Below are 13,958 nucleotides of genomic sequence, written 5' to 3' on the forward strand. Positions count from 1 at the left end.
ATATATATATATATATATATATATATATATATATTAAGGCGTGAGTTCCATATAGAAACGTTGATTTAATTTGAATAAAATAAAATATGCATCAAATGCGATTGAAACCAAATCATAACGTAATATTAGGAAATAAAAAAATTTGACTTGTTTGGAATTTATAACATATATATATATTTCGGAGCTATACTCCATCTTCAGTATATTGCTCCAAAATATATTTATATTATAAATTTCACACAAGTAAAATATTTGTTTATTTTTCTAATATTACGTTGTGATTTGGTTTCAAGCGCATTTGATGCATATTTTATTTCATATATATATATATATATATGGGAAATCTCAGTTTATCGTGCAGTGATTGTTTCGATACTCCTGTATGGATTGGAAGCCTGGACCCCATACCGTAGGCAGATTGAGCAACTGGATACATTCCATAAGCGTTGCCTTCACAGTATATGTGGATTAACATGGAAAGATAAGGCCACTAACTCGGGATTGTTTGCTAGGTGCGACATTTAAAGTATTGAGGCCTTCCTGATGAAGTCTCAGCTTCGGTGGGCTGGTCACCTTGTTCGCATGGATGAAAACCGTCTTCCTAAGCAACTAGCATACAGTCAACTGAAAGAGGGTAATCAAAATGTGGGTCGTCCATTTCTGAGGTACAGGGATAAGCTGAAAGACAATCTTAAGCACGCAGGCCTGAACCCAAAAACCTTTGAAGAAGATGCTGCGGATAAAAAATTGTGGAGGGAAAAATGTTTTGCGGGCATTAACACATACATTGACACACGGCTATCGAATCAAACAAATCTTTGTAGAGCAAGAGTCAAAACAGCATCTTCCCAGCTTGTATCCAGTAAGTCGTGCGGCTTGGTTTGTGGGAGCAGAGCTGGCCTCGTGTCACACATGCGGCACAAGCATTGAAGGCAGAGTGAAACAGAGCAAATTATATATAATATAATTATCCATTGACACGTGTTTCGTCATCTACGACTCATCAGAGTGGCTGAATCTAGTGAGATTCGAAATCGGAACTCCATGGAGAGAAGCATAACCCTCTACCATTAAGCTATCCCGCACGACTGCTAGAACGTATCGCATTTTATGTAGGTGTTATTTGTTTTTGTTTTTGCGATACTTGTTTTGAAATGAATGATACAAAACTATGTATGTGTTAAAGAATAGTGTTGGGCGTTTATTTATTATTTATTCATTTAATCGTTTACTTTTACGTCGTTTTCTTGCTATGAGTACTTTTACGATTCGTTTACTTTTACGGGTCTGTGTTCTTACATATATGGGTGTGTATGTGTATGCTCTTACGTATGTTACGTGCAGTTCACTGTTATATGTGTGTGTGTGTGTTTGTGTGTGTGTGTATGTGTGTGTGTGTTCTTATCCTTACACAGTTCTTTTGCCTTGGAAGTCTTTGAGACGTGTACGTGCAAATGTATAATGCATACATACCTGGTTGCCTTGACCTGAGGATGATATCTCTTGGATGCTGGTCTCCATCTCGTTGGGGAGTGGTCATTGCAGACAGATTCATTAATGACAACAAGATGGACTGAAGCTTCAATCTTTTATTCAAGGCAAGCCTATATCTCGAACCCTGTTTGTCGGAGACCCGAAATCTCCCGTCTGCATTCTCTGCTGCACAAAACCACTCTCAGCCCATGTGGTCGACAACTGGAAGCCTACAACCACAATTCCAGTGTCACCCCTAATTTCCGGTACATTCTATCTAGGTCGTCAAAAGGTGACTTGAGTTTGACGCCTGTCAAACCCAACCTTTTCTGACCCTGCTAAATTGCTTATGGGAAACAAAATATGCTTATATCTTTCTATTTCTAAAAACTACCTATATAGCAATTAAGCTGGGATTCCCAATACTACATATGTATATTTTAATTACACAAAATGCATGCAAAAATATTCCTTAGTTTTGGGATTGTATTCTGCTTGTAAAATAAGAATCATTTTTTATTAAAACTAGCAGGCCACCCATTGTTGCCCGGTAGTAAAATACGCTTAAATATGATATTTTAATTTATGTAGATTTCTTATTTATTATTATAAATCCAATTCTCTATTGATGATTACATCATACCCAATATATAGTAGTGATTTCAAAAGTTAAAAAATATATATATATGACTTGGGTGCCATCAGCTAGAATCGAAACCAAAATATTTAGCTCTCTAGCAGTATACACTATCATATGATCTAAGAAGAAATGGATATCAAAACTTTAAACGTTAATGCAGTTTAATGTATAAATGTATATTTGCGCATACTTAAACGAGCACTTTAAGTCGACATGCCTACCAAGTTCCAATGTTTCAATTTTTACACCTTATTTTACTGGCTAAAATTGAATTGTTCTACGGGTCCGAATACCCTATATATCTAGTTTCACTTTATATATATACTATATCACTTTTATATATACTAACGGGACCTGTGGAAATTCCACAAGGGACTCATTCACATGTAATATATTGATGCTGGCATTCTGTAGATGTTCAGTGTAAATGGAGACACTCTGATATTATTGTAGCTTTTTGTTAAAACTGCAAAAGTATTTATCTAAGCTAGCATGAACGCCTAACAAAGCCGGGTCTTAAAGTACACTTAAATATGATATTTTAATTCTTGCAGATTTCGTATATATTATTATAGAGTTAATTTTCTACCGATTTTTATATATTATAAAGTTGCGATTTCAAAAAAAAAAAAAATATATCCATATGACTTGTGTGCGTCAGCTTGAATCCGAAACCAAAATATAAACTTATGAATATATATATATATATATATATATATATATATATATATATATATATATATATATATATATATATATATATATATAACTTGAGTTCCTTCAGCCATAATCGAAACCGAAACCAGAACTTATGAAGAATTCTTGATAAAATTATTCATAAAAAAAAATAGATGATTTAAGTGCCATCAGTTATAATCAAAACCAAAACTAAAATTTATGAAGAATTTTTGGTAAAATTATTTATGACAAGACGTGGAAGTACATAACAATTAAACGACCCTGATGTAAGCGTGACACAGAAAATAACACACACGCTATCATACTAATATATAGATACTAACAGGCAGCCTAGCATTTCCTGATCGTAAACTATGCTTAAATGTGATATTTTAGTTGATGCAGATTTTGCATTTATTATTAAAGAGTCGATTCTCTACAGATAATTATAGTGCACTCAGTATATAGTAGTGATGTGAAAAGTTTAAAAAATATATAACTTGGGTGCCATCAGCTAGAATTGAAACCAAAACTTACAGCTCTCCAGTTTTAGTCGAACAATCATCAAATGGATAAGAAATAGTGGAAAATGAATCGACTTGAACATATAGATGGATATATACACATACCTAAAAGGGCATTTTTACTCAACTAACGCCTGCTAAGTTCCAATTTTCTCACCTATGACAACTTAGCAGCTATTTTTACCAGCTAGGGACTAAATCGAATTTGTTCCACGTGTTCAAATCTCCTTTATATCAAGCTTCAAGTCTGCAGACCAAAAATTGAGTAAAAGAGAGTAGTTTGGTAGAGACCGTTCCTCAAACAGACAGACAGACGAGGTCACCCGGCGTTGCCCGGTCATAAAATACACATAAATATTATATTTAAATTAATATAGAATTCTTATTTATTATAAACAAAATACCGTAGGTGTTAAACGTAATATTATATTCCTTTAAAAATATGAAGTAAAAAAAACAGAAAGAAACTGAGTCGTGCATACAAGTATGATAGTTTTTTTTAAACAATTCACTTCTTGTAAGTAAAAAAAAAAATATTCGAGTTGAGAACAAAATCAAAACCTAAAGACACTGAGTCAAGTACGATAACCATTAGATCAGCATGACACGGTCATTAAAGATTGTTTTCAAACCTGCTTATTCTTAACATAAGTAATCTGTCATGTGAACGATTTATGCATGCACATTCGTGAAACAGTTGACAAGCAGATAAAAATCCGATCACCCTTACGGACTAATTTTGACCCCCTCAGCACCCTTTTTCCTGGATGAAAGCAGATTAAAAAGTATTCCACATGTTTGAATACACTATATACGACATTTAAAGTCTGTAGATCAAAAATTTGTTGAGTATATAGGTTGAGAAGTGTTCCCATATGCACACACATTCTCACTTTTATATATAGCTATATATATATATATATATATATATATATATATATATAGAGAGAGAGAGAGAGAGGGAGAGAGAGAGGGAGGGAGGAATAAATAACAAAAAAGTGATTCTCTATATTGCTCTGTAATTACATTGAGCTTCTAAATAAGGATTGGTATATATTATAAGAAAATATATTTCTACAGAAATATATGATGATGATTGCAACGTCTTGTCAGACGAGTGCCACTCCCTCAGACACTTAGTCCATGAGCCCAAAAATGACTTCTCTCGCCACCGGACCATTTTTATAGACAAATCCCTGAGGGAGTATCTATGCAAATATGATGTTACAGAGTCTTAGCTTTGTACGACAGCTAAGTCTCTCTCTCGGTTCAAAATGTTGAGATCCAACAACAAGCAAGAGCAAGATAGCCAGCAACAAGTAAAACTGCAGACCAGCTTAATGTTGGTACTGGTCTCCCGTTTTATGGTTTTTTTAAATCAGAGATTTGCTTTTCCTAGAAAGGTTGCCTTCACCACGGCTTACAGGAGCCCTCTCCACCCCAATCAAAGAAATATATATATATATATATATATATATATATATATATATATATATATATATATATATATATATATATATATATATATAGATAGATAGATAGATAGATAGATAGATAGATAGATAGATTAGTTGCAATTTGCAATTAAATAACCAGGGGATTCATCTGTTAATAAAACATGTCTATCACTTTCATACTCTCTCATTCTATGTTATTTGACACTCCTCTCACACTTATTTTATACAGTATCAATCACTGTGACTTCCGTCATTTTTTCTCTGTTTGTTTATTAACAGTCAAAGGTAGTAACACTAGCTATAAAAGACAAGGTTGGAATACTGCATTATAAACAAAAGGAAATATCACCACATGAACTAATGCTCTTTAATCAGCTATAATTTGTGATTGGCTCACCAAGTAATCCATCTCTTACTGTTTCTTTCTATCACTCTCACATTCCTCCACTCTATTTTATTAGACATGCTACTCATATTTTATACAATGTCTATCATCCTTGCCCCCTCTCTCTTTCTCTCTCTCTCTCTCTCTCTCTCTCTCTCTCTCTATCTATCTATCTATCTTTATCTGACATAATTATTGTGCCACAATCAAGTGGATGTACAGCTCCAGATTGGACGAAAAGATCACATCAATTACGCGTTATCATAAACTTGGTAGTTTTGAGATTACGTGCTTGACGTTTCAGCATAACACGTCCCTAACACGTTTGGATATTCTCTGCACTAGATAGGATGGAGAAAGACTTCTTTCAATTGCATAAGAAGCGATAGAACTGTATGCAACTTGGCTAATGTCAAACCTTTAACTTATAGCACCCAAAATACAAAATTGGAAGAAGAAGAAGAAGAAGAAGAAGAAGAAGAAGAAGAAGAAGAAGAAGAATGGGCCAAGCGAGAAAGAAATCGATTTTTCAATATTTTTCTATTAATTTTTGTTATTTTAACTGAAAATTTCTATTTTGCAGATCATTATTATTATAGCATATGATAATAAGTGGAAAAATTGATCCTAAAAATGGTAAGACCGCATCTTGGCGATGATATAAAAAAAACGAATTGCAGGATTAAGGCAGTGTAAAATGACTTACAAGCAGATTTTTGATATTTTAAGAAAAGAAAATGTGAAAACATCTTTTTCTGTAGTGAAGCGAATTGGTTGAAGGTTCGAAGTCGAACGCTTGGTAAAAGGGAAATCTGGATCTAGTCGCCCTAGAGCATCCATTTTGAAGGACGACCACAGGTTAAATTAACTGTTTTGAAGGATCGAAAGAAAACATGTTGACTATAGCAAAGAATTCAAAACAGGGTTTGGAAATTCTCTTTCTAGATATACAATATCTAGACGAATGAAAGATATAGGATTTTCTTCTAAAAGATGTGCAAAGAAACCATTTTTCTCTGAAAAGAACATCAATGATAGAAAGAGATTTTTCTCGTGTTATGGCAAGAATGATACAGACTGGTTCAGGAATGTTTTCTGGTTAGATGAATCAAGATTTTGTCTTGTTAGTGATGCTCCCGATGCTCCCAAATCTTGCAATCGAAGAAATGGAGAAAGATTTTCGCCAAGTTGCATAAAAACGACAGCTAAATACAGGAATGGAGGGATAATGGTATGGGGAACTTTTACTGCAGCAGAAGTTGAGGAACTAATTAGGTGTGAGAAGTCAATCAATGCAAAGAAATACATTCGAATATTAGAAACTGGTCTGTTACAAAGTATCCAGAAGCTGGGAATATCTCAGACCATTATTTTTCAACATGATAATGCACCTGCACATACTGCTAAAGTCGCAAGAAAATGGTTTTCTGATAAATCAATTGATGTGATATTTTGGCCAGGTCAAAGCCCCGATTTAAACCCAATCGAGAATATTTTGTCCATAATATCTCGTTCATTGGCTGGAAAAGCTTTTTTGAATTTTTGAATAGTCTCGTTTAAGTTTCCTTGTTCAATTGCTCTTTGTTTAATATAGCTTTTAATGCAATAAAATGTATAAAATTTGTTTGGCCCATTTGTTTTCTTGCTCACGAGTGTGTGTGCGTATATATATATATATATATATATATATATATATATATATATATATATATATATATATATATAATACTAGCAGAAGTACCCGTAGTTGACTGGGTTTAAAAACAGCCTACAGAAAATAGACTGTGATTGATGAAAGTATGATAGGTTATGAAAAGGAGAGGGTTGTAAAGAGATAGGTTTTGATACTCAAAAATTTTACCTTAAGCAAAATATGATGAAAGTAAAGATAATTTTCGCAAAAATATATTTTTTATATCAACTTTGTTTCCATTCGTACGTAGCAAAGAGTGACCAACAAAATGATGTTTCCTTACAAAGAGAAAATGTTATATATATAATAATATAAATATACAAGAAATAAATGTTACCATAGTCAATAAAAGTTACTTTTATGGTAGGAAAGTTCATTAGTTTGTATTCTTAAGTAGTTTGTAAAAAAAATTGTTTTTTTTTAAATTCACGAACCGGTTTAAAAAAAATCAAAATGGCAAGGACTTTGAAATGGAGAGCCCCGTTTTCAATTTGAAGGAGGGGCACCTGAGCATTCTGTGTTAACAATTTTAGAGAGTTCCGTCAACGTAAGGAATATTTATAAACATATTTTAATGTTTTCCGTTATTTTGTGCTTGAGGAATATTCGATTGTGGCATGTGTAGTTTATATAAAAATTCATTTAAGTAGTTATCGCTTCAAATTTCGTTTTAATTTCGGTTCGCTGAAATTATTTCAAGTAAAGAGCATTAAAAACTATTTCAAAACAAAGCACAAAAAACATGAACAGAACTTTTATTGACTATAGTAATATTTATTTCTTGTATATTTATTTTTTCGGGTAGTCGTTTGTTGGCTTTTCTGCTAAACACTCTTACTAAATAATGACGAAATATCGAAAAACAAAGAAACAAAAAGAGTTTTGAAAAATAATGAAGCTTTACTTACTTTAGTAAAATAATTCGAAACAGCAAAATGGGATATTAAAAAAGTAAACACGTAATTAATTTAGTTTGTTAAAGCAAAGAATCGATATAAATATGAATAAGAAGAAAATGGCGCCCTTTTCAAACAGAACAACTTAGTTTCAGTTTTACAGTATTGAATGGTGTAGTATTGCGCCGTCGGATTCAGGGTTGTACTATTGCAATGTAAAGAACACAGAAAGGGTTGTAATTAACAGAATTCCTTCGAGTACACTGACAAAAAAAAAGCTTAAACAGATATATAAATAAAAATAAAAAGGTTATGTAAATGTTTTTAAAAAGACATGTAATCACGTGAGCAGGATCTTTTTCTTCTTTTGACACGATAACAAGTAACGTTCTTATTTTTTATTATTTATCTATTTATCTATTTTTGAAAGAGTGCCACGTGCAAGTGGAGAAGGAAATAAAACAGAGTCATGCAAAATTTGTGTCGAGAATTGTCTAAAGTTCTGACTTTTTTTGGACTTTCACTTTAATAAGAACGTGAATTTATGAGGTGAATTTATTCGACACAATATGATTCAACTCCAAAAATAAATAAAAGCTAACGTGAATTAAGATTAAATTTAAGGTGTTATTGTGGACCCTCACCCCTTTTAAAAAAACCTTGTTAAACTTTGTGACATTCTATGGAGTTCAGGTGCGAACGAACACCCAATAATTTTATTATACCACATTTCTTCGAACTGAAACATAATTATCAATGTATACTTACGCAAAGAGATATGAAAAGTCTTTGTTAAAGTTTGTGCCATATTTCCATGAAGTACAGGCGTGAACGTAGACCCCACAATTTTATTATACCATCCCTATTTAATTTGAAACATACTTATCAAAGTATTCGCATGTACATCTATATCAAAAACCCTTGTAAACGTTTTTTTTTTTTTTTTTTTCATTTTTATTTCCATACTTTGGGGATCAGGCGCGAACGCAGACCCCACAATTTTAATGAACCACCGTTCTGCCAGATCAAACATACCCATTCCTGATCCTCGATACATCTTCTATCATTATATGTAGTCAGTTTTTTTAAAATAGTCAACCATATAGGAGCCTATTTGTGACCAGACACACACACACACACACACACACACACACACACACACACACACACACACACACAGACGTTCAGCTTTATATTATAGATAAAGCTGAACGTCTGTGTGTGTGTCTGGTCACAAATAGTCTCCTATATGGCTGACTATTATAGAAAACTGATCACATATAATGATAGAAGATGTATCGAGACACAGGAATGGGTATGTTTAATCTGGCATAATGATGATTCATTAAAATTGTGGGGTCTGTGTACGCGCCTGGTCCACAAAGTATGGAAATAAAAAATTTTAAAATAAAAAAAAAAAAACATTTACAAGTGTTTTTGATATAGATGTACATAAGAATACTTTGATAAGTATGTTTTAACTTAAATAGGGATGGTATAATAAAATTATGGGGTCTGCGTTCGCGCCTGGTCTCCATAGAATGGAAATAGGCACAAACTTTAATAAAAACTTTTCATATCTATCTGCGTAAGTATACTTTGATAATTATGTTTCAGTTTGAAGAAATATGGTATAATAAAATGATGGGGTGTTCGTTCGCACCTGACTTCCATAGAATGGAAATATGTCACAAAGTTTAACAAGGTTTTTTAATATAGATCCACAGAATATTGTGATAAGTGTTTCAGTGTGAACAGGTATGGTATAATAAATTATGGGGTTTATCTATTTTATTTTTACTTTCATCATATTTTGCTTTGGTTTTGATACCCCCAAATTCGAAGCTATCTCTTTATAACCCTTCCTTTTTATAACCTATCATACTTTCATAAATCAGAGTCCATTTTCTGTAGGCTGATTTGAACCCAGTCAACGACGGGTACTTTTGCTAGTATATATATAAACTGAAATTTTGCAATGCTTTCAGATTACAGATTGCATTATACTGTAAAATTAAAGTCCATATAAATGTTAGTATCAATATTTTTCAGACAATCCCAATCAGTTAAAAAGCTCAATATACGAGATAGAGCAATTTTCAGTTTTTCAATCTATGTGCGATATAGCAAAATTTATGATTGCCTATAAACATTATTCTGCTAAAAACATTTCCTCTAAAAAAATCCATGGATTAAGGAAAAACACTTAATTTTTTTTTTTTGTATTTTCTTCTCGAATAATAAATTTGTCATAATGTTTTTTTATTTATTAAATTTAATCCCAAATTTTCATTTATATATATATATACATATATATATATATATATATATATATATATATAAAATATATTTTAAAATAAAATATATTTTTAGTCATCGACATACAGACCTGTTTCGTTGTTTCACAACTCATCAGTGCCGCTAGACTAACAATATATATATATATATATATATATATATATATATATATATATATATATATATATATATATATATATATATATATATACGTACGTTAAAAAATAACAACCAAAATGAGATTAGTAGTCTGAACGATACAAATGCAAATTGTTTATTTCAATCTAAAAAAAAAATGCGAAACAATTTAATTTAAAAAAAAATGAACTTTAGAATTCTATAAATTTTATTTATTTTATCATTACTGTAATACAATAAAAATAAGTGTGATGTTTGAGACTGAGTTAGGGTTGAGGTTAAGGAGCTAAAAAGGTAGGGTTCTGCCATGAACATGTATGATACTAGACAGAGGCAACTTAAAATTTTTGACTCGTAGCCTTTTAAACCTAATGAAAGTCAAAAACTTTGATTTGCAAAACAAAAGAATTTCCTTTTATTCTTTGAAGCAAGATCGATATAAATCTACCGAAAATATCAGATTGTATTTCTTTCTGAGATACTGTAAAGATTTATTGAAAGTTTATGTCAATATTTTTACTCTCAAAAGATCATCCTTTTTTTCACAAAACGTTTAAGTGGGTCAATTTACATCTTGAAATTTTTTTACCCTTCAATTCGATTAATTTTGACTTATTTGCATACTTGAGATATTTTCGCCACATGTTTGAAGACAAAATTCCATCACATCCAGAAGTAATATGCTAGTCTTAACCTTATCTAATATACTCATATGGTGGTCTTCATTTGTAACACTGGCTGGCACTTGTCTTTATTAATGGTAGTTGGAATGATAAAAGTAATACGAATGTTAACCTTTAAAAGGAAAGAACTGTATTTGCCTTTTTACATTTTAGAGAAAGTACACCTCTTGTTAATAATGTTCGCCGGCAACGTACATCTTATTGGTTCGATGGCTAAGAGTGTACTGGCTACTTCCCTGTCAATGCTGGCTAGGACTTGGTTATGGAGGAAGAGAGAGAGAGAGAGACAGAGAGAGAGAAACAGAGAGACAGAGAGAGAGAGAGAGAGAGAGAGAGATGACGAGGGACGCTGGATAGCAGTTCTTGATTTGTGTTTGGTTTATGAGAAGGAGAAAGAGAGGGGCTAAGAAACTATTATTTTTTGGGAATGGTATTATTTTCGTCCTAATTCATAGCTTTTAGGGGTGACTCAGGTCAGTCCTACAAATTAATGAAATCTTGATATGATTTTTTTTTTTTACATAGCTGGAGTCTGGTAGCCGGAAAACATGTCCTTGGTAAAAGTAAGTTGTAAGTGGCACCCTTCTTGAGGTTGAAGGTTCAACCCTCGGTGCTAGCGATACTCTGAATACAATTGTCATGGGGGACAGAATGTGTGCATGCTACCCCCATGGATTAAATAAGGGTTCGGTTCGAAATTGCATGTAGTTCGTTCGAAATAAAATTCTCAAATTCAGAAAAATGCACCGAGAGAAGGTCAGAAATTACATCGGCTGAAATGTTGTAAAACTAATAACCACCAGCTATACCTAGTTGGCATAGCTCAGAAATTAGTAATTTTACTTAAAATTTTTTTTTTTTTCATTAAAAAACTAATAATGTGTAAGTCCCGAATTTATGGAAAAAAGTTTGAAATGTATGGAAGGTAACTTTTATTTTAATTTTGAGCTTTTTATGTTATCATTTAAAATTGTTGAAATTATAGCAATCTTACTCGCCGGAATAATTATTCTCGGAAAGAATCCAAAACGGATTACACTTTTTAGTGTAAAGAACATATCCCAAGGATAATAAACAAAAGTTCACTAGTCAGAATCAAATATCGTTTTGTCAGATTCATTACTATTTGGATTTAACATGGAAACTTCGATTGACTTTAAATTTATATATTAGATGATGAGAATAGTAGCCAAAATAATCGAAATAATACAAATCATCAATCCTCATCTAAAAAATTCTGAAATATAATACTTACCATGATGTAATTTTTTTTTTTTTTTTGCTTTCTAGATTGAAGATTCCACAATCATTTAGATAGTTTACTCTTTATAGTTTTTGATAGAAAAAAAGAGAAAGAGAGGCGGAATTTCCGTACACCACGACTATTTCATAAGAAATCTGTTACCGGTGACAAGATGGTACAATGATGTAAGATGTTTCTTTGAAGTTTACAGCTGCCATGATATTGCTTAGAGATTGAATCTGAATCAGATACCCCTTGGTTTGGGATGTTTTGTCTTCTTAGTTTGGCGGAAAGCTCACATTGAATGCGTCATGGATGCCCCGAACAGTTCTATAAAATAAAAAAAATAAAAATAAAAACAATAAATAGTAACTGTAAACATGCGAAAACAGTTAACTTTGAAGTTTGAAAAAATAGAAAAATAGGAATGTTGAGACAAATATAAACTTTAAGCATCATCTTAAGGTTAAAATTAGATGTCATAGAAAGAGATTGCCTAAAGAATTTAGCAAAATGTAAGTACAACTTGCAAGCTCGTGTGTGCGAAAGTATTTAAGTTTGATAAAACATCATAGAGAAATAAAAATGATGACGAAAATACAGATGGAAATCGTTCTAGTTAACAAGAACGAAAGATGATTATCGCAAAAACGCAAGACGCCTATTAACCAAGGTCTTAGGTAGAAGGAAAACAGTCATCAAAACATCTCCAGACCGTTTGTCTAGGATCAAAGTGAAGTATCTGACAACGCATCTGAACCGGTTGTATGGGGTTAAGTCTTTTTCTAATCAGGAGTTCATTTCATTCTTTAAGTATCAGCTTCAGGTTTAAATTAGATGTGATATAAAGAGATTATATTTTCTATAATATAACAAAATGCGAGTGCAAGTTTGGAGTTTATGTATATGAAAAAGTGTCTTAAGTGTGAATATGTGTTTCTTGCCTTGGCATTCTGCACACTATTCTTGGTTCTGTTGAAATTGAATTGAGTGAAAGAGTGCCGTCCTCTTTTTTAATATTTACTCTTTTCAAATCTTTACAGTTAGTGTTTATTTATGACGATGATGATGATGACAATGACGATGACGATGACGACTACAATCAAACTTTGTTTACTCACTGGGGAAGTGCCGCTCTGAACATCCTTTCCTGGCTTGACAGAGTGCAAGGTGCCAAAGCAAATTCGAAATCAAATATATCCTTTCCTTTTCCCTACAGTCTCTTTCTCACAGGTTGCTACTATCTACTCTAACGTTATTTTAATGGTAGTTGCTCGATTGGACTTCAATTTATGGCTCCCTCATTTAAAATATTTACAGCAAAAACTCATCTAATTACAACCACTGTAAATAAACTTTCTTTTCTCCCTTTGTGTACTTAAATCTAAATGAAGCTTCCATGAGCATCTTTCCCAAGAACCGCCCATCTGTTGAACACAGGGCTGCTTCCCAACTGACTACATGATCATTTTCAAGTCCAATGTTAATAAATTCTTGTTGAGCTGTCCTTTGATAATCAGGTTCTGCCCAGTTTCAACCATCGTTACCAATCATCACAAGGTTGTCTCACCCTCCATCTGACACTCATTAACACTTGTCCTTGAGTGGCCCTTGGGCCTTGATAAACAGTGATGTGTTGGTATATTTATAAAAACAAAATCCATTCATCATTTTTAATACTTTCATAATATTCTTCATCATTAAACTGAAAATCCATCCATCTCATTAACCCTTATCCACGAGTGACTTTTGACTCTTTTGACTCATTAGTAAAAAAAAAGTATATATGTTCAGACAAGTATGTAATAATTATTTATATTTTTTATTCATCGAATTCAAAGTTTATTACA

General features: G+C 32.3%; 1 protein-coding gene across 1 annotated transcript in view; it reads right to left on the reverse strand.

Annotated features, from left to right (window-relative positions):
- LOC145292971 (soluble guanylate cyclase 88E-like) overlaps positions 1-13,958 on the reverse strand; it is a 233,096-nt gene that overhangs the window by 170,151 nt on the left and 48,987 nt on the right. The window contains exon 2 of the mRNA XM_080139206.1: positions 12,121-12,438. Coding sequence (XP_079995332.1) covers positions 12,121-12,123 — 3 coding nt within the window. The 5' untranslated portion in view covers positions 12,124-12,438. The remainder of the gene's footprint in view (positions 1-12,120; positions 12,439-13,958) is intronic.

Source organism: Euprymna scolopes, chromosome 14 (genome assembly GCF_053919585.1).
Source record: "Euprymna scolopes isolate OS-2025 chromosome 14, ASM5391958v1, whole genome shotgun sequence".
Classification (NCBI taxonomy): Eukaryota; Metazoa; Mollusca; class Cephalopoda; order Sepiida; family Sepiolidae; genus Euprymna; species Euprymna scolopes.